Below are 21,986 nucleotides of genomic sequence, written 5' to 3' on the forward strand. Positions count from 1 at the left end.
TTCCTCCCCTCCTTTCTGACCATGTCGTCCAGGGGTGAACACACCTTATGGGAATTTGGGAGATAACCTGAATGTTCCTGTGAAAGTTGCCAAAACTACTGTATTACCAGTCCAACCCCTTCCCTGGTGCTGCCTATTCCATTAGTTCCTAGGAGAAGCCCTTCTAGGGAGGTCAGTCTATCTTTAGTGATGTCACTTACTCAGGTACAGGTCCATAGATGTCCTTGGGTGCAATCTGCCGCCTTGTAGGTTGCTCAAGTGGCCGTTCTTCTTGTGTGAACTCAGACAGTGAATGCTGGGAGGTATCCAACCATGGGGCAATTGCTAAGCCTGATCCAGTCCTGACTCGATATCCACTCTCGGGCACTTTCCAGCAAGAGTCACTGTTTGATTATTAGGTCACTGACAGATTTATGAAGGCTTGCTACTACCTTCTCAGGACAACTAGGATGGGCAGTAAATGACGGCCTTGCCACAATGTCCACATCCCAAGAATAAATTTCAAAATAAAATCTCTGGTGTACTCTTACTCAATCATTTAACGTTGCCCTTCTCTTCCTCATTAGGATCTGGGAGCACTGAAGATTCCAGAACAGTACCGTCTTCTGATTTGGAGAGGGCTTCAGGAGTTCAAACAGGGGCATGACTATGGCTCGCAGCAACTGATCAGGTCCAGCAACAACAGCGGCACAATCAGTGGGGAGCTGCAGCGTCAGCGGGTGATGGAGGCTGTCCACTTCAGAGTGCGTCATACTATCACCATTCCCAACCGGGGTGATGACTGGGGAGACTTTGGTTTCGATGTACCCGACTGCAAGTCGCGGAAACAGTCAATCAAAGAGGAATTTACTGAAAATGAGCTAAATTAAGGACAGAAAAGGGAAAAGCAGAAAACAGAGAAACCCGGCAGTTTGTCACCTTGTTCAAAGCACTGACTGTTGTAAAATAAGCTGAGAGAGATTGGAGTGTATGCTCTAACTGACCATACCTGCTGTAGTGCTACAAACATTGTCCCTTGGTGGGTTTATACCCAGGCACATTGAATACTTTCTTTGAAAAACAAAAGGGGCTTGGATAGCAATCAAACTTGGGTCATGGGGTCACCTCATCACCGGTTGTTCTTGTAGCTGATCTGAATGCTATGTGTTTTCCTTCTTTCCTTGCCCTTTGCCTCCATTTCTAATCAGGAGGGTAAATTGCCAGAAGTGCCATGATCATGCCCCCCCGCCCCACCCCACCCCCAGTCACTACCCCAGACTTGTTGCAGTCCATCAATCCATGAATACGGGTGAATGGAGCTTCTTGTGCAATCAAAGCGCAGCATCTCTCACATTCCTCCTCCAACCCCCCCTCCCCCCCCCCATTCTAATGCCCCCTCTCGTGCGTGTGAGTCACTCACTTTCTGTTGGACAGCCAAAAATATTTCTAATCATCCAAGGTTTGTCAGTTCACTGTGGAGGCTGCAGGAGAGGGTGGGTTTGCTACTCATTTTATGTATATACTTGTACACTTCCACAGTTGAGATTTTCTTTCTCCCGATGTTAAAGAAAATGTTTGGTCACCTGAACAAAATGTGTATTGAAATATTAGTCACTGGGAACAGAAAGTGTGTTAGCCACAGTACGGTTCTCCTGTTCCTCATCTAGTTCTGGTCTTTATGTGCATGAAAATTCTCTTAGAGATACCTTGGGGTAGTGGGGCAGGACAAGGATAGAAGTGGGAGGTGTGGGGAAAAGCACATTTTTACTGTTAAAACCTGTGTCCCAGGAGGGGAGGATTTTGATGGTACACTGGATTAGGGTAGCATCCTAACAAATCTGGGAGTTAAGAAAATAACTGGAAATATGAAATAAAACAGAAAATGCTGGATATATACAACAGCACCAAAAGCATTTATTAAGAGAGGAGAGAGACAGATTAATGTTTAAGACGTGGAACTAGAAACTGGAATATAAGCAACCCCTTTTAACATGGTCCAAAGAGTATTTGTTGTGCTTCCTTTTGCCAAAATACATCCATTGGGGTGAATCTTGTGCCCTCCCTCATGGTAGATTTGGTGATGAGGGAGCATTTAATTGGGCGGGAGGGTGGTGATTGGGACCATGCTGTCTTCCCACCTCCACCTGTGGTAGGAAGACCTGTGAATGGCCTTCTCACCCTGTCGCCAATTGAGGCCTTTGAGTGTCCAATTTTGCCGACTTAAGGGTCTTATCCCTCTCTCGCTGGTACTAACCTGTGGGTAGGGGGCTAGCAATGCAGGGAGCATGACAAGCAAACCCTTGTGTGTGGGCTCCCAGAGGCGTCCCTTGCTCAAAGGCACTCAATGCCTGATTGGGGGATCTGGCATGGGGGGAGGGGGAGATGCTGAAAGCCATCCTATGCCCATTTTGCCAACCTCCTCACCCCATGTTCCCTCATCCACAACCCCATCACTCATGGATCCATCATGATATTCCAGGTCTTGGGTAGATGTCATTCCAGCAGCAGCCACTGCCTTCCCAATGGTGTTGCCATCAATAGAGTTGCTGGCTTCTGATTGGCTAGCTGCTCTTGGTGGACGGGACTTCTGCCCCCAGGATCCATGATCCTAGGGGCAGGCTCACCGCTGGCCTGTTATAAATGCTTCATTGGCACAAGATGCAGTGGGACTTGTAATAAATGGGCAATGCAGGGATCTTACCAGCTCTCTAGCCGGCAGCCAAGAACCCTGTTGCCTCTACAAGGTATTCCACCCATTGTTTTGAATTGTTTATGGATTTCTACATCACTTCATCTTCAAAAGCAAAATGTATTATACATAGTGTTAAACTCAATACAATCCAGTTCTAATGAGGGGCTCATTCATCTTCCAGTTCCTGCACTGGGTCTACATCCAAAAGGTTAATGTGTCTTTCCTCTTCTCTTCTCACACTTTGGCAGAAATGTAAATTGTATCAGACTAATGAGATGACAGCCACCCTCCCACCGCCCCCATACTCCAACCAAGCTGGAATGAGTTAAGGAGAACTCACCCAGTTAATTTATAACTCAACCCAGCGCTAAAAATATCACTGGAAGGGAAAATTGGGCAGAGGGTAAGACAGGCTACAAATTTGCTATTGCTTGTTTGGTGCTACTTTCCAAGAGGAATTTCTTCTTCATTGTGTTCTGTTGTACCCTGAGTTAACTTTTAAACTCTACATCCAATCCATCCTCCAACAGGGCCTATTTACCCTGGCATGATATTGTCTGCTTTACCTTTCCCCTACGTTGCTTATATTCTCATTCATTTTTCCTTACTTCCACAGTTGGCTCTTCCAGGTCCCTTTCGAAAGCCACCAAGCTCCACTCTATACGAATCCCAGACCGCTACCACCTGTATGCTAACCCATATTAATTCCTGAACATCTGCGACCCTTGCTCTCAGCAAGCTACTCCAGCTTGTTATTCCCAGAAGCACTATTTCAAATCCCTATCCTTCAATCATCAAGCCTGTGTACTTTGAAATCTCATCCAAAACCAGTATGTCTTGGTCCTGAAATCTGTTTCTTTAGGCAGGTCTTCAGTTGCCTCCAGAACTCTTCTCCAAAGCCGTGTTCAGTGTTTAGTAAGGTACCTCGGAATGCTCTATTAAGTTATGCACTGGTATAAATGTGAGTGGTTGTTGTCGCTTAGAGGGGAAAAGGTGGGGGTTGTCTCAATATGTCACCAATAAGGGCTGCTCAGTTTCAGATTATATGTTGATTAAACTGGAAACTTCAGCATATACTCAACAAACACAAACAGCAACACTCCATCTTATCCTCAATTCTGATCCAACCCCTGCACACACACACACACTTATTCCATTACATCACTCACTGTTATCTTTGTTATCAAACAGAGTAAATGACAAAGGTTTTGTAATACCCCAAAGCATTCACTGAATCCCCAGGATGATTAACCCTGCATGGCTAAATCCGCTCCACCCTAAAGGTTTTCCTTTGATTGAAAGATCTGTATGCATCACATAAGGGCAGCACCCATTGAATGGTGAGCGCTGGGAGAGATTGCGCTGATACCAGCTAATGGCAGCTCTCCACTGCACTCTATGGACAGACTGCGCAGTTGCATGATGTTTAAGGATGACAGTGGGAATCACTGCCTGAAGCAGACATGGAAATACTGGGAATTGAAATTTTATACATACAAGAGGATACTGTGATTTGTAATGATGCAAGATAAAGTTGTATTTGGAGAATGGATTGGAAGGTTGCTTTGTCTGAAGATTGCCATTGTAGAACAGACAAAAAGACCCAAGTGTTGTTTGACTGACGACTAACCATTTACCAGCACCCCTGACTCTCTCCTTCCCCTTCAATCCAGCCCCATTTTCCTGGTCCGTTCATTTCAGGTATTTTGATGCATGTTAGATTGTTTTTTTTAAAACTGAAATTCTCTAAGTGCTGGTTCTTCAATGGAACTGTACACAAGATTCCTCTGAAAACGAGAAGTTCCTTTTTTAAACTTTATGTATATACATTATTTTTCTTTTCTGATGTATTGTGCAGTGTACACCTTGCAGGGCAAGGGAATTCTACGCCTTTGTTGTATTATCTAATGAGTAAAACAGTCCTCTAACTGTCTGTGGCTGGTGCAGATTTGAGTTTTGTAGCTTTAGGCCTGCAGCATTCCAGCTAGAACCAGCAGCTATTGCTTTTGTCCTGTTGTAGAAAAGACTGAGCTCCTGGAAGAGTCTTCAGAAAGAAGATGAAACAAAGGGCAGGGTGGATGCTGAAAATATAACTGAGGGGCTCTGGAGGTGTAGTGGATTAGTCGATGACTGAAAGGCGAAAGATGGTGAACATTGATCAGTTTTTCTTGTTTCTTTCAGGAGTTGAGAAAGATGCCATATATTTCCAGCCCCCTCTATTTTCAGAATGGGGCAGCCCGTCAATGCCTGCGAAGGAGGGAGAGAGAGAACTAGTAGCGATTAGGAGTAACTCAACTTCTGATTCTTGCTCCCATGTAAACTTCATTCAAAACCTTTAATAGCTGATTGATGCTTCCACTTCACTGGACACGAGTGTAAAGTAGGCAGGAGGGGGAGAATTGGCTTATGTTCCTCAAAAGAAAATCAGATTGTTTGGTGTTAGGTTTTACATTTTAGATATTTCCAGATTTCCGTGAAACCCAGGCAGTGCAGTCCACACCATGTCAACAGCAGGCCAGGTTTTGATTAGGTCAGAAGCTGCCCAGTTTTGTTTGCACGTCCCTGGGTTTGGTCAGTTTAAAATACAGTAAACCTGGTGTGGAGTGCAGAGTATGTCTTTTCTTATATGATAACCAAGCTACTAGCACAGGACATGATTAATATTCTGGGCTTCTATGAGCATTGGAGGCCAGAAAAAGGATTATTGGCATGACAACAGAGCACTAATCCATGTCTAAAGGTGGGGTTACCAACTCTGGGTGGATGTACTTTGGTTTCAACACATCACCTCCACTGGTAAATAATGTTAAAAAAAAATAGATTTCCCCTCATCTCCAAAGTGTAATAATAAAAATATTCACTGTTTTTTAAAAAATGTTCTTTTTAATGTCCTATTAATTTTAAGTTGGTCACAGCAGTGCCTAGGAGATTTTTTTAATTTTTGGATACTCAGGACAGTTGGGGAAACATCCATAGCATTGGATTTAAAAAGGAAGGGAGAGGATAGATAACAGTTATAGGGAGTCCTTTATCAGAATAAACATGCTTGGGGATAGGTACTCAGAGAAGCTCATTGTAAAGAGCATGCCTGGAACGTTACCCTTGATTTCTTAACAAGGTCAGATTGCGAGTTTATTAAGGTTGCCGTGCGTCAGAGAGTGAGATGATTAGCTTCCCTTCCCTCCCAAATTAAGGGGATTGTGTTCTCTTTCAGTACACCACCAGACTCTTACGGTGTGCAACACTGTTATTGCAGTCATAAATTCCTCTGTGCATTATTTTTAGCACACTGGTTAATGAGGTCCAGTTAAATTTCTGCCCATACTATTTGAGTGCAGTTAGTGACCCATTTGTGTAAGAGTGTTGGCCATTGCACTGTAAAAAGAACAGACTGAACTAGTTAATCTGTCAGGTGTTTGAGCAATGTTGAGACAAGTAAGAAAGCAGCATCTGCTACAACACAAAGCAACAGGAGATTCAGAAATGAATCCGCACCACCCCCCCCCCCCCCCATACATACACACACACACACACACACACACACACCTCCAAAACAAATCTCTCCAAAATGATGCCGGAATTTTACCACATTCGGTGGCATTTATCACATTGGAGATCAGAGATAAGCAATTGCACCGAGCTACTGACAATGGAAAGAATGTTTCCATTCCACCCTCTTCATCCTTTTGACAAAAGAGATCAGGTATTGCAGGGGAAGAACACAACATTCAAGTGTACTGAATTGTGCTAAAACAAATGCAATCAGTTCTGGATGTCCTTAACGTGAACTCACCTGTCTCAGCAATAGGAGATCCTGTGTTTTCCCCAAAGCACAAAACACATCAGGCACTCAGTCACCTTCTGCAAATCTTCTAGCATGTAAGAATTTGGCTGAACCCTTCAATTCCAAGTTGGGGAAAGATTCCTGGCACAAGAATCAGAGAAATAGTGTTAACAGGAAGAAAGTAAATATAAATTGTTCTTTTGGAAATTAATCAATTTCTTACCAATTTTTCTTCCCTCTACTCCTGAAGGTGCTGCCACTTGGGGTCCATGTTTTATTCACCTTCGAAATTCAAGTGGTGACTCTTTATTTGTGAGACTAGATGATGAGTGTCAGCAGGTTATTCAGCTGTAGGGTGCATCGCCAGCTATGCCAATGGCCACACACACATTTTCCGCAGGGATTACACACACTTTCCAGCAGGGATTATTAAATGGACAATCGTAGCTGCTGTTCTCATCCCAGGGTGCAAAGACTAATGGTAGTGTTCCTACTGTCATACTGTCTAAAATCAGCTAACTTATAGGTTTAGACTGAACTCCAGGGTCAAATCCAAGTTACTAGTAACCTTTAAGGCCTACAGGTATCAGTTGCCTTTTTTGGAATGTCCTGACAGATTATTATAAATTCAGTTAACCATTATGAGGGGGTCTGAAACAGAACAAAAACCCAATGAATATTTAAAATAATATCTTGTAAATACTAGTAATTTGCTTGTAGTCAGTGAGTTAATGTACAAAATTAACACATGAAAAGACCAGGTGGTCATTCAACCTTTCCCTCACTGCCAGAATAAAACTAAATATTCCTCACTCTCCCTACAGCCATGAAAAGCCCTTCGGAGAGGCGAACAAAATAAAGTAAAAATACATTGTTGAAAATTCACCTCCGATCCCTTCAAGCAATCAAAACTGGCCCAGGAGATCGTATAGACTGAGTGTTTTCTATGAAGGCAATTAACTTCTATATGATGGGATTTCTGTCCTGGTCAAGAACTGGACCAGCTCCCTCCTTGAAGGTGTGTGGAAAGTCCTGAGCCATCAAACCCAAGCCACTGAGCAAAACCCAATTAGGCTACACCATTGCGATTTGCTCGGACTTCCCACATGTTTATATCCTCTGTCTAAACAGGTGTCTCATTGGGTATTTTGGAATTAGGCTGCTGGTCACTCACTGTCTAAACTCGCACAGGAAAATTGGGTGAGGTATCAGGCGCACAACGCTACCATGGAGCTATGACCCAAGAAAGAATTGATAGATGTGGCGCCAGGGGCTGGGGAGTATTTCCATGGTAATATTGTTAATTTATTTCCAGAGTTCTTGAAAGAGAGATTTCCACAGCACTTGGAACCCATAAATAATTTAAGTCTGCAAGTTTTATATGGTGAACTCACTGTTCTAGGAGCTTTTTCTCAATTGTAAACTGGTGCACACTGTAAAATTACATTTTGGGCACTTGTGACCCCTCGCCTCTGAATAGTAGCAATTTAAAGCACTTTATTGCTTTAAACATTAAAAAAAGGAAAAAAATTGTTTCAATGTCAACTAATGCTTTTTAAGCCAGTATTAATTGTTACCTTATACTCCAAACAAGTCGTAACTGTGTACTTTTTTATTATTTGTAATGTATCCTTTGAAATTATGTTTCAAAACATTTTGTAACACAATAAAGCACATGGATCCTGCATCTATCTCTGTGTTGGTGTCTAATTTACTTTTTCAGAATTTCTATTCAATTGCATAAATTTAAAAATTCCCCTGGGCAACTATCTCACAGGTGAATAAGTCAAATTTAATTTCCATTCCATGGAATTCTACAGATTTTCCTTCATTTTTAATCGAGATCAATGGATTTATCCGTGAAAATCAAAAATCTGTGCACATGATATGCAGATACAGATTTTGTGTACTGGGTAGAATATGTATTGATAAAACTGAGGGTATTTCAAGTCTTGTGTGTGCTTTGTGAGTTTAAAAATATTTCAGTTAAATACACATTCCTAGGCAACAGTAACTTCTAAACCTTATTGATTTTTAATGCAGGAATTTTATTCTGAGCAATTTTTTTTTCATTTGCCATCCTAAAGGGCTTGGGTGTAGTTTCATTAATGGGTTGCTGCCTTTCTTTACCGAGTCCTTTATATTTAACCTAAATAAGTGGTATTGTTAGGTATTCTGCCCAACTCCTACTTTGTCTACAGACACAGTTTACAGCTGAGATCAATGCAAGTACTCTGACTTAGTGTTCGCCCTCATACACCACCAGCTCATTTAGCACAGATAAATCAGGCCCTTCCCCAAATCTGTGTGGCTCAATCCCACACCCCAAGTGTGGGATTATTTTAGAGTGTAGGGGAGTGCTCCCCAATATCCCAGCCAGTATTTATCTTTCAACCACCATCACTAAAATATTTCTCACAACAGTGACACACTTCAAGAGTGCCTAATTAGCACTGTAAGATGTCTTGAGGTCAGAAGGAGCTACATAAATAATACAAGTTTCCACACCCACTTGAAACTCCATTGAAACTGGCTAAGACTCCCTTCATGTAGAATCAATCCTCAGGAGTGAGTAAATGAAGGAGAATTTTGTACTTTCAGCCAAGACTGAATTTTAATCAAAACTAACAGTTTAGAATGTCATCACCCCAAATAATTTTATTTACAAGACTAATATTGTAAAAATTAATACATAAAACAAATCAGAAGCAGTTGATCCAAGAAAAATAATGTACATCAGACTGTTCAACCGCATTTGAAGACTATTGGAAAATGTCAATTATACATATAAAAAAGTAACAGCAAATGCTAACCTTCAGAGATCAGTGACCAGCAAGAATCAAATAAGGACATCTCCAAAATACGTAACTGTTACTGTTGAACAACAGGTAACATTGTTAATTTAATTCAAATACTGTTCTTCTATAGTTTTATGTTTAAAAAAAAGTCATGTTTGAAACATTTTTTAAATTACAAGTATAACTCAATCTGTTCCAGTAATAAAATAGCATCAATCAGATAAAATTGTAAAATATACCAAATATTGGTCTTTTTTTTCTTCTTTATAAAATGATGGTGCATTATATTTAACTGGGAATTTCAATCATGATTTTTTGTTCCAATTTTCCTCTTTTCCTTGCTTGCTCAGTTTGGTTCACTGCCAGTACTTGGCTAAGTGGTCATTCTTCAAGCTTAATTTTTGACAATGAACATCAGCAAGCTATTCAAACTCATCATAAGCAAAGCATCACAGCCAGCCTAGATCCTCACCTGAAATCTGCACCTCAACACTTTTCAAAGTCACCACATAGCAAAGGGCAATAAAGGACTTTGGCTGAATTTCCCTCTTTAGTCGAATAATGGTGCTGTGGTTCAATGATGCATCCTTACCACTAGCCTGTCTGAGATCAGCTAACATACCACACACTGGAGGTTGAACCTGGGTCCAACCTAGTTTCAAAGCACTTTTATAGCCTCACACAAAATATCTGCTGTTTTCCAAAACATTATCATCTTCACATCATTTGATTAAGGCACCTACTTGTATGCACTCACAGCTCTTCAATCACTGCGCTTTTCGAGTGCGCTGTTAAATATTAGAAGCCCACAGTTGCTGTGGTGGGAAGGAAAATGAACTATTCCTTTAGTAAACCTATCAGATGAGTGGAGGAGAGAACCAAATCATTAGGGCATCAATCAGGTTGAGTGCTACGAAAAACAAATACTCTTCAGCTTTAATAAGAAAACCCTGGAAACAATCAGATACTCCTCTTACATTGCTGGACCTATGGTCAAAACCAGCTCACTGGTAGGTAAACGTCTTCACTTTCCATTAGCTGCAAGGTCTCCAAAATGAAATACTTTAGTGACCAGTGGGTACTGCAGGAAATTGTGCCTAATAAAACTTGTAATATGAGTTAGCTGTATAAGATTCCACTGAGTTTGGTGAAATAGGACTATATTACATTATTTTAAGGATCTTTCAGTTTGATAGAATCAATATTAGTGATGCTGTTTAAAAGGGGCTGCCACTGGTGCCTCCAGTTCCAATTTTGCAGTCATCCAGGAAGGGGGATTTCTTTGTTTAGATTATATTTAATGTCCAGTCCAATGCAAGACCTTGAGAATATTCGATGCTGAAACTAGAGGCAGAAAATTCACAGAATCATTAAACCACAGGAGGCCTTTTGGCCCATCATATCCACTCTGACACTCCAAATGAGCAATTCACCTCGTGCCGTTCCCTGATAACCCTGCACATTTTTTCCTTTCCAGTTAACAGTCCCATTCCCATCGAATGCCTCAACTGAACCTGCCTCCACCACATACTCAGGCAGTGCATTCCAGACCTTAACCATTTGCTGCATGAAGAAGTTGCTTTTTTTGCCAATTACTTTTAATCTATGCCCTCTTATTCTCAAGTGAAGGAACAGTGTGGGAACAGTTTCTATCTGCTCTGCCCAAACCTTTCATGATTTTGAATACCTCTAACAATTTCCTCCGTCTTCTCCAAGGAAAACAGTTCCAACTTTTCCAATCTATCTTCATAACTGAAGTTCTTAAAGCGTGGAACCAATCTCGTGAATCTTTCTGACACATTCTCCAATGCCTTCACATCTTTCCTAAAGTGCAGCTGAGGCCAAACAAGCCTCTTATTCAAGTTCAACATAACCTCCTTGTTCTTGTTTTCTATGTCCCGATTAAAGCCTCAGATAATGTACGTTTTATTAACTGTGCCCTCAAACTGTCCTGTCACTTTCAATTACTTTTGCGTATACACACCCAGATTTCTCTTCTCCTGCACCCCTTTCAGAGTTGTATCCTTTATTTTATATTGTTTCTACACGCACTTCCTACCAAAATGAATCACTTCACATTTCTCTGGATTGAACTTGATCTGCCACTTCTCTGCCCATTCCACCAAATGTTCCATTACCCAGAACTGATGTCTCAGACTCAGCTGGATTTCACCTGTCATCAAAACCCACAAAGATTAGTGCCCAATGACTCGGAAGGTAAATGCAACACCAGAACAGATCACATGGACCAAGAAAGTTCAAGGTTTGCTCCTTGGCCTGTGCAGTTAGCGAAGTGTGACTCCTAAAACTGTTGTTAGTAACTTCAAGCGAGGTGGCAGTAGAGACTGGAAGGAACCCTGCGCACAAAAAGGTTTCCACTCAACAGGCAGCGAAACCCGATGGCCAGGCATGTGCATCAGGCAACCTGAAATTCTGCTCTGATGCCCCCTTTGCTGTAAAAATAACCTTTTGATCTTCAACCTCCAAGTTCACACATGCAAAGTTCTAGATGGCTGCCAGCGATATGGGGGCAAGACAATCAGAGAAAGACAGAAGCAAGCTATCATTCTCTCAAGTCTGTTTACCTTCCCAGAATTTTGAGAAAAGCCATTATTAAAATTAAACCAGCTGTTATGGTTCCATTTTTCTTTAGCAATATGTATCCTTTGTTTTTTGCCGACAGGAATAGACAGACTTGCCACTGGAAATCCAGTAACAAATGAAGGTTGCATTAATGATTTAACAACAAGTGACTGACAGTCTTAGCCATGGCTCAGTGGGTAGCACTCATTTCTGAGTCAGAAGGCTGCAGGTTCAAGTTCCACTCCAGAAACTCAAGTACTAAAATTTAGGCTGACATTGAACTACTGCACTGACAGAGGTGTTGCCTTTGGATGCTTTATGGAGGTCCCTGTCTGCACACTCACATGGGTATAAAAGATCTCATTGAAACATTTCAAAAAGCAGAGGCATTCTCGGGCCACTATTGATTCTTTAATCCAAAAAAAATCGATCCAGAGATCATTGCGTTACTGTTGTAGGAAACTGTGTGCAAATTGGCTGCTGGGTTTACCTACACAAGTGACAACACTTCAAAAGAACTTCATCAGTTGCTAAAAAAAACACTGACATCGTGAGATTGTGAAATGCACTATCTTTATATGTCAGTGACCAAAAGCCACATATAAGATTCTATATTGGCTAGCAAGAGCTAACAATGCATTCTGGGTCACAATGCCATCTCCAGAACAAGGTTCGCTCATTTCAAAAGCTTTGGCAATTTTTTTGGTTGGAAATCTCTTCTCTTGGATCACAGTTTCAGCACATCTCTAGAAGATATAGCAGGTGACAGAGGGCCACAGCCAAGGGGAGAGAGTGGGATTATTAAATGAATGGTTATAAACTGTGACACGGCACATTCTTAAAAGCAGCCAACTTTCTCCTGATAATGTTAAGTTTCTGACCAACTTGTTCCACACTGTGTACAGCTATGAAATGTCCAGAAAAGAAAATTATTTCATTGATTGATGACCAAGTTAATTTATTAATTCGTGAGGTGGTCACACAGTCTTCCATGGCTAAAATAAATCACTAGCCATGTGATCTCAGGATCCAAAATAAATCAACAATTATGGGGCACAATTGACATATTCATCAGTCACATAAATGTAACTCATTGTAAATTCAGATCATAACTCTCTGATCTGAGAATTATAAATATTGCAAATGCCGGATTGCCTACTGCACAATAGCATCAGTATCTTAAGAATGCACAATATGGCTTCAAGCCATCTCAGACTATTGAGCCAGTGCATTTGGGCTTCATCTCCCCTGGAGATGCTTGGTCCAAAACCTGTTAGCATGATTGCAAGAAACTTTGTAAAGGTCCCTTCCACTCTTGCAACAGCCGAGTACATCACACAATACCGGACTCAGCTATACTAGCAGAAAGGTGTCAAATTCAACCTGTAAAATCTTAGCTGGGAGAATGGTGCAACCGAGGTGTTGTATAACGGGTAATTAGCTTAGACGTGAGGCTCACTAGAAATCATTTTTCTAGGATCACACAAGGTTAGCCACTTGAGCAAGTTATCAGTGGACAGTCAGTACCTGTGGCCCATTCCACCAGAAGCATCAGCATCTTAAGGGTGGAAGTAATGGGCAGGAAAGTGGCTGGAATTCTTCAAAAAAATCAGCTACTGTTGCCTGGTCTGTGTATCCTGCAACTTGCTCTGCCGATGTCAATAACGCATCTACAATCCAAGCACCAACAATTGCATCTTAATTATACAGTAACATTTCTTTAAAAAATAAGTCAACAAGTGCAGAAAATGATAAATCAAAGGAGCATAAAATGATTGTCTTTTGAGAAAAACAATACTGTGGGAAAAGTGCGATACACATCACTAATCAGGAACAGAGCCAGATTAAAACTTGAGTTTGAACTGGTTCAGATCAGATTCGCCAGACTGGGCCGCAGAATAAAAATTCAAGCAGTCAAAAGGCTAAGAGGAGACTTGATCGAGGTATTTAAAATCATGAAAGGTTTAAATGTAACACATAAAGAGAAAATGTTTCCAATGACTGAAGGGTTGGTAACCAGAGCGCACACATTTAAAGCAATTGGCAAAAAAAACCCCGAGAAATGACACGAGGAAAAACCTTTTCTTTTAAACACAAGGGGTGGTTCGAATTTGGAATGCGGAATTTGGAATAGGGTGGCGGAAACAGATTCAATATCAGCTTTCAAAAGGGAATTGAGTAAATAGTTGAAGGAGAAGATATGCAGGGACATGGGGAGGCATGGAGTGGGACTAACTCAATTGCTCTTCAGAAGAGGCAGCACAGACTCGATGAACCGTCTGGCATCTTGGTGCAGTGTCCCGTGCTTTCAATTCTGTGGTAACTTAAGTAGAAGGAAATGTTCAAGCATGACATTTTAGATGACCAATATATTCCTTAAAGGATCAGCAGGCCCATGCCTCATTTCAAGAAATTTGCATAACTCAAATCATGGAACTGATACCAAGACCCAGGTCAATAACTAGTTGCTACAACCAACATAACAAGGTGTATTTAGCAGACCACTAGCCTCGCAAATGTATAAAATTATATTTTTAAGATTTAAATAGAATTTACTGTTTATAGGAATTACGATTTTTTGACTGCACCTTTTTATTGCAAATTGTATGTATTCTTAAAGCTAGCTCTGTTAGTTTCAAAATGTTTGCAATCATCGGTGTGACTTCCCACATAATAGGGAAAGAAGAGTCCCGAGACTGCAATTCCCAGGAGCTGTTGCACACCCTGCACTGGTGTAGAGTTAACTTTCCCTTCACCCCATCATCTTCAGATTCAAACCTAACATCAGCTAATTTGTATTTCTCAGTGAAACACCAGACTACCCATTTGATCACAGGAGTTGCAAAAAATAACCCACTCAACATGACTTAACTCTGGTCAGACCCCATTTGGAGTATTGCGAACAGTTTTGGGCCCCATATCTAAGCAAAGATGTGCTGGCCTTGGAAAGGTCCAGAGGAGGTTCACAAGAATGATCCTTGGAATGAAGAGCTTGTCGTGTGAGGAACGGTTGAGGACTCTGGGTCTGTATTCATTGGAGTTTAGAAGGATGAAGGGGGATCTTATTGAAACTTACAGGATACTGCGAGGCCTGGATAGAGTGGACACAGAGAGGATGTTTCCACTAGTAGGAAAAACTAGAACCAGACTAAAGGGACAATCCTTTAAAACAGATATGAGGAGGAATTTCTTCAACCAGAGAGTGGTGAATCTGTGAAACTCTTTATAGCAGAAGGCTGTGGAGGCCAGGTCATTGAGTGTCTTTAAGACAGAGATCGATAGGTTCTTGATTAATAAGGGGATCTGGGGCTATGGGGAAAAGACAGGAGAATAGGGATGAGAAAAATATCAGCCATGATTGAATGGCGGAGCAGACTCGATGGGCCAAGTGACCTAATTCTGCTCCTATGTCTTATGGTATGCACACCAGGATGTTCCCTGTCAGCTCTCCAATACCACTTTGTGAAGCAGGACTTGCTGCATATCTCAAATACAAGTAGCTACCATAAGAGCCTGGTCAAAGATGCCAACTGGGTCAGAGGTGTGAATTTTCTGTCACCTTTCTCACAGCTCAAACTCAGGGCACGATGATGAAATCCCATAGTGAGCTAACTGGAGTGCCAGCAAGCTCTCATATCAACTTTAGACATCTAATTGCATTCGGTAATACTACTCATTACACAGAGCTGTGTCACTGAGCTGTTCTCTCAGAGCTTCCTTGCAAAAACACTCTCCCACCATCAGCTCCAGATTTCACCTTAAAGAAGTCATAAAAGGTTTTGTTGGTTCTATTGTTCCAAATACATTTATCATATGCAGTACAGTGAAATAAACAAGTTAACTCTGCAGATGCACCGTGTTCAGTTGAGACATACAGCTTCTTTCGGCTGCCTTTGATTCCTGCTTTTCTGGTCTTTCAAGGTTAAATACTGGCATGGGTTCAGTATTTCTCATTTGGACAAATGGAGCCCAGTTTGTCACTGGTTTGACAATAGGAGGAACCTTTCCCCTCACTACTGTCACAAGTAGGCTTACATTGACATTGCAAGTTACTGTGAAAATCCCCTAGTCGCCACACGCTGGTGCTCGTTTGAATACACTGAGGGAGAATTTAGCATTGCCAATGCACCTAACCAGCACGTCTTTCGGACTGTGGGAGGAAACCACAGCACCTGGAGGAAACCCACGCAGACACGGGGAGAACGTGCAGACTCTGCACAGACAGTGACCCAGGCCAGGAATTGAACCCGAGTCCCCGGCCCTGGGAGGCAGCAGTGCTAACCACTGTGCCACAATGGTGGCAGCACGGTGGCATGTTGGTAAGCATTGCTGCCTCACAGCACCAGGGACCCAGGTTCAATTCTGGTCTTGGGTGACTGCCAGTGTGGTGTTTGCACATTCTCCCCGTGTCTGCGTGGGTTTCCTCTTGGCGCTCTGACTTCCTCCCATTGTCCAAAGATGTGCACGTTAGGGGAATTGGCCGTGCTAAACTGCCCCTTAGTGTTCCAAGATGTGTAGGTTAGATGGATTTGCCGTGGCAAATGTGTGTGGTTTTAGGGATAGGGTGGAGGAAAGGGCCTGGGTGTGATACTCTGTCAGGGGGTTGGTGCAGACTCAATGGGCCGAATGGCCTCCTTCTGCACTGTAGGGATTCTATGACCCTATGAGGCGATGCAACATTAGGGGTGAAATTAACATTCATTGTGTTCACAAAATTCATTTCATACAGAAAAGGAGAAAATTCATTATATCTATTAAAAAGTTTACATTTTTTAAATAAAAATTAACCATTCATTTCTATGCCTTTCAGTTAAAACAGAGGTTACTTTCTTTTTAATTGTCCAACTCCCAATTGTTGCCTCTGCTCCGGTAAAAACAAGTCCAACAATAATAATGTTTAGAAGCAATCCTAAACTGGCCAATAATTACAAATATAAAAACACGTATTTCTAAATAAATTACCCTTTTAACCTATAGTATACATAAGACCTAATTCTGTTAAATCAATTAAGTTACAGGATTGTGAAAATGCCAATATTGCATCTAAAGTACAGCAAACAAAAGCATGCGCAGACTGGGTTACATCAGTTATACATGTACAGTACTTGTGTTAATCCACTGCCATCATACCAGGGAATGGTATGGAAATACACTTCTGATTCACGGGAAGAAAAAAATTCTCATCACACCCCGAGGTCATCTGAAGAATAGATGTTTAACCCGGGCCGCATTCCTGACGCGCTGCTGGGAGTGCTTCACCTACACAACGCATCCGAGCTCCAGCGGTACAGTTCTGAAGTTCAATACGTTTATAGGTAGACAATAGGTAGAATAATCGGCTGTTGGTTGTTGCTGAAAAGCACATGAGGAGTACGATTCGAGGGGTGGGAAGGGAGGGAGGGGGAGGCAATGCGATTCTACTGATCCAACAGTAGATACTCAAATGCTTCCATATGTTGGAAGCTCCAACTTCTTCCTGTGCAACATTCATAATGATGTGGAGATGCCAGCGTTGGACTGGGGTAAGCACAGTAAGAAGTCTCACAACACCACATTCATAATGCCAGGCATTGCCAATTGCTGAGGGTTCGTACAACACGGGTTCTTGGTGGGACATCACAGAATTAGACCTGCAAGGTGGGCTAACTCACTCCACTCCCCTTCACTTCCCCTCCCTGGTCTCTTGCATCCAACTTCCCCATACCAGCTGGTCTATCTGCTACCATTCTAACCCACTACTTTGAATAAAATGTTTCCTTTACAAGTATCGGTCTACAAGAGTGACAAGCAGTTTATGGAACAGTTCTCAGTTCCCTGTTTCCTCTCTGCTTCCCCAGCCAGGTACTGTCACAGATAGCCATTAAACATGGTCCTCAATTTTCCTGCCATCTGCTTCTTTTTTTCAGGGCACTTCGGTTTTGATAACTGTGCCGTCGAGGGCTTCATTCCGCAGATCCACTGCCGAACCATTCCTCCAAGACTGCTCCGCGGCCGCTGCAACCTGAATCGTCCATAGGAAGTCCTCCTTCGTGATAAACGGCTCCTCCTTCCCTGAGGGAAGAGCAAACAATTACTCAAAAATAAAAAAATTGTTTCTAATGCAAGCAATAAGCCAAAAGTTATTAAGCCCAGAGCTCCAGTTTAGTGCATGGTAACATCAGTACTGCTCCTTTCTGCTTTCTCTCTTGAGCGAGGGGGCTGGGATACGGTTCCATAGATGAAGACACACTCCCGCACCCCACCCATCTGTGGCTGACAGGTGTTGTGGGTTCAAAAAATACTACAGAGACTTGGAACACAAAACCTACGCTGGCACTGTGGGAGTGTCATCGATGCCATCTTTCTGATGAGATGTTAAACCAAGGCTCTCATAAAAGATCCTGTGGCAGTCTTTCAAAGCGGAGCAGGGGAATTCTTCCCTGGGTTCTGCCCAATATTTGTGCTCAACCAAATCAAACTGACCATCGTCTTATCGCTGTTTGAAGGAGGTTGCTACGTCCAAATTGGCTGCCATATTCCTACGTTAAAACAGCGACTACGCTTCAGAAGTACTTCATTAGCTGTAAGGCACTTTGGGATGTGCTGAGATTGTGAAACACACTACATAAAATGCAAGGTTTTCTTCTTCTCTCCTATCCCTCCTGAAGGAGCAGCCTGTTGCTGGGGTATGGTAACATGGGCGATGGTGGCAGTCCTGTATCTCACCCATTGTGGATTTGCAAGTTAAAACAGCCACCTCAGTTATTCCAGACAAGATCAGCTAAGTGTAGACCTTCCTAAGACGGTGTGATGCATTTTCCCACTGAGCTATTAGGGGAGTTTGGTAATGCTTTTAAAAAGCAAACTTTAAAAGACTTAGGATTTGTTTGAAGGACAAACCCAGTGACATACTCTGGAAATTACATGGGTGTAGGCAGAGAATAACACTCAGCAGTAATGCTCCCTGCATCCTCCCTGTTAGAACTGGCATGAGTTGGCAAAGTTGCTGATTCTTAGAAGTCAGTGCTTTCAAAGAGAGGCAAAAATTGGGAAACCAAAGAGTGAGAAATCCAGAGAGTTTAAATAATGTTACAATTTTTATAGAGGTCAATAACATTTAAGAAGAAATTCAAACTTCCAGTTAATACTTGAAAGTATGACAACCCGCATTCTTGTGTAATGAACAATAGTGTCTTGTTATCTATAGCTGCTGACGCTCTCAGGGACCCTGGCAAACTAATCTCGTCTGAGAGTTTTCAGGGATATCTTTAGACCCTTGTCCTCTCAAAACCTATTGCTATGACAACATGAATCATAGAGTGGGTGTTGAATCCAGGTAGAAATGCTAATTCGCAATCCTTGAGACCCCAATTCTCTTCGATCTTGGAAGGAAGTGGACTGTCAAAGCACAACTTTTACAGCCCAGCATTCTCTTTTCTGGGACTTTGGAGACACGCAGCCTATCCACTGTTAGTACACTGACTTCTGCCATTGTCTCCAAGTGTAAACACCTTGCACCTTCTTCCCCGTGAAACGATCTGGGCCCTCTTTTAATTTCTAACAATTAAAACATTCAAGCCTGTCAGTCAAACTTCAGAACAAGCTCACATGACTCCCTTAATTTTAAAGGCACAGACCCCAAAACATAATCTTATAAACCTTATAATTGTAAGAACAAGAGATTTGTATTTTTCGGATGCTTTTTACATCCTAAGGGTACCCCAAAAGAGCTTCAAAGCCATTCAATTATTTTCTGAAAGACAGTCATTGTTGCTCACATAGGCAGCTCCAACAGTCAATTTGCTGACAGGAAGATTCCTCAACAATACTGACCAGTTAATCTATCTGGTGGCAATTGGCGCCAAAGATGCTGGGAGAATTCTTGCTCTTTTATGATGATATACTGTGGTATATCTACAATCGTCTGAACCTTGAAGTCCCATACAAAAGACAGCACTCCCTTGGGGGAAGAGGGTGGCATCGTGGTAATGTCACTGGACTAGAAATCCAGAAGTCGAGGTTAATGTCCAAGGGACATGGTTCAAATCTTGCCATTGCAGTTAGTGGAATTTAAATTCAATTAATAAAACCTGGAATTGAAAGCTAATCTTAGTAATGTTGACTATGAAACTATCATTGACGGAAGGAAATCTGCCATCTTTGCCTGGTCTGGACGACATGTGACTCCAGATCCACAGCAATGTGATTGACTCTTAACTGCCCTCTGAATTGGGCTGGCAGTATGAGGTATGGGCAACAAATGCTGGCCTGCCAGCAACACACACATCCCATCAAAAGAACTAAAATAAAATGCAGCACTCCCTCTTAAATATCCAGGCATGAATTTTGCAGTGGGGCTTTTTTAAATTCATTTACAGGATGAAGCTTGAACCCACAAATATTCTGACTTGAGGTGAGAATGCTACATATCGAAACCAAACTGATAGATTAGGTTGATTGGGCATGCTAAATTGACCCTAGTGTCAGGGGATTAGCACGGAAATATGAGGGGTTACGTGGATAGGGCCTGGGTGGGATTGTGGTCAGTGCAGACTTGATGGGCCGAATGGCCTCCTTCTGCACTGTAGGGATTCTATGATACTTAATCCAGCTTCTACAAATGGCAAGCTAATCTACTGAGGCCCCAAATCTTCTGGAAGGCCACCCTTGCAACTGGTGAACTAACATATTCAGAAGTAATTTATTTTGTAATCTAAATCGCAAACACAGAACCATCACATAATTGCATTTCTGCCCCTTTGCTAACCTTTCAGAGTCTTGAGGAAGTGTTTCAGCAGATCTCTATAAGCATCTTTGTACTGGTCATAATGCAGGTGGGAACAGACAGGTCTTGGTGTGCCCTGCTCAGTTATTCCCAGCGCATTCCGATTGTCCATCCTTAGTGTCCCTTCCGATCCGTGAACCTTGAAGGATTCAAAAACAAACATGTGGATGCGCATTGCCATTTAAACACACAGCATCCTGATGTGCACATCACCACCCCCACCTCCCCACCCGCACCCAACCCCCTGAAACAGTCCTAAGCAGAACGAGTGAAAACCTTGCTCCTACACTGACTGATTACCCAGTAAACACTCCCACACTTGCGTGAGATAAGCGTAGGACAAAACAAAGAACTGACTGCTACGATATTCCTTCACAACTGAATATCCAGCAGGGTGAGTGGCATTGTGGAAGTTGTACACCGGATAGAACCGGTACTCTCAGAAACAAAATTGTGGAGACAGATGGTTGGAAAAAAAAAAGATTTTAAATAAAAGGGGTAAAGGGAACAGTCAGTGAGAGACGAAGAAGGACTTATGGAAGGGATAAAGGCGTGACAACCATTTGCTTATATATCAGTGGGGAAGTGACTTACCTCCAACCTCTGGTCACTACTGCGTGTACAATGCTGGCTGACATCAAGCGTGACTATAGCACCACTGGCAAATTTCATGCTGACTGAGACTGTGTCAGCGTCCTTCAGAGCTGCAATCTCTGTCAGGAGTTGAGAATGGATTGGAGTTAACCTCTGCACACGTCACAAAACTGCTTTTTATCCCAAAGACAGCTGCCTCCTTTCTTTTTTTTTTGAATCGTTTTAATCTCTATCCTTTGTTTCCTGGTCTTTTTAAATAATTTATTTTTTTGCACCAGTTATTTTACTATCTTTTTGTTTGTCAGGTGTAGATATTATAGAACATAGAACATAGAACATAGAACATTACAGCGCAGAACAGGCCCTTCGGCCCACGATGTTGCACCGACCAGTTAAAAAAAAAACTGTGACCCTCCAACCTAAACCAATTTCTTTTCGTCCATGAACCTATCTACGGATCTCTTAAACGCCCCCAAACTAGGCGCATTTACTACTGATGCTGGCAGGGCATTCCAATCCCTCACCACCCTCTGGGTAAAGAACCTACCCCTGACATCGGTTCTATAACTACCCCCCCTCAATTTAAAGCCATGCCCCCTCGTGCTGGATTTCTCCATCAGAGGAAAAAGGCTATCACTATCCACCCTATCTAAACCTCTAATCATCTTATATGTTTCAATAAGATCCCCTCTTAGCCGCCGCCTTTCCAGCGAAAACAATCCCAGATCCCTCAGCCTCTCCTCATAGGATCTCCCCTCCATACCAGGCAACATCCTGGTAAACCTCCTCTGC

At 42.2% G+C, this 21,986-nt stretch overlaps 2 protein-coding genes across 4 annotated transcripts in view; one reads left to right on the plus strand and one right to left on the minus strand.

The window, feature by feature from the left end:
• The window catches only part of tp73 (tumor protein p73), a 122,705-nt gene extending 114,565 nt beyond the window's left edge, over positions 1-8,140 (plus strand). Inside the window, exons 13-14 of one of the 2 annotated variants that reach the window (XM_078238764.1) lie at positions 567-743; positions 7,280-8,140. In XM_078238764.1, the coding sequence (XP_078094890.1) occupies positions 567-743; positions 7,280-7,285 (183 nt within the window). In that variant the 3' untranslated portion in view covers positions 7,286-8,140. Of the gene's footprint in view, positions 1-566; positions 1,204-7,279 lie in introns of those variants that run through there. The other variant, XM_078238763.1, reaches the window with a different exon arrangement.
• Positions 8,141-8,525: 385 nt separating this feature from the next.
• Positions 8,526-21,986, minus strand: part of LOC144509856 (streptomycin biosynthesis protein StrI-like) — a 36,906-nt gene continuing 23,445 nt past the window's right edge. Inside the window, exons 7-10 of one of the 2 annotated variants that reach the window (XR_013500531.1) lie at positions 21,195-21,313; positions 20,583-20,739; positions 9,997-17,887; positions 8,526-9,329 (exon numbers count right to left, since the gene is read on the minus strand). Coding sequence is in view for 1 of the 2 variants with exons in the window: in XM_078238765.1 (XP_078094891.1) it covers positions 17,739-17,887; positions 20,583-20,739; positions 21,195-21,313 (425 nt within the window). In the remaining variant the exon portion in view is untranslated. Of the gene's footprint in view, positions 17,888-20,582; positions 20,740-21,194; positions 21,314-21,986 lie in introns of both variants that reach the window. The other variant, XM_078238765.1, reaches the window with a different exon arrangement.

The sequence above is a fragment of the Mustelus asterias genome, chromosome 22, assembly GCF_964213995.1.
Source record: "Mustelus asterias chromosome 22, sMusAst1.hap1.1, whole genome shotgun sequence".
In the NCBI taxonomy this organism is placed as follows: Eukaryota; Metazoa; Chordata; class Chondrichthyes; order Carcharhiniformes; family Triakidae; genus Mustelus; species Mustelus asterias.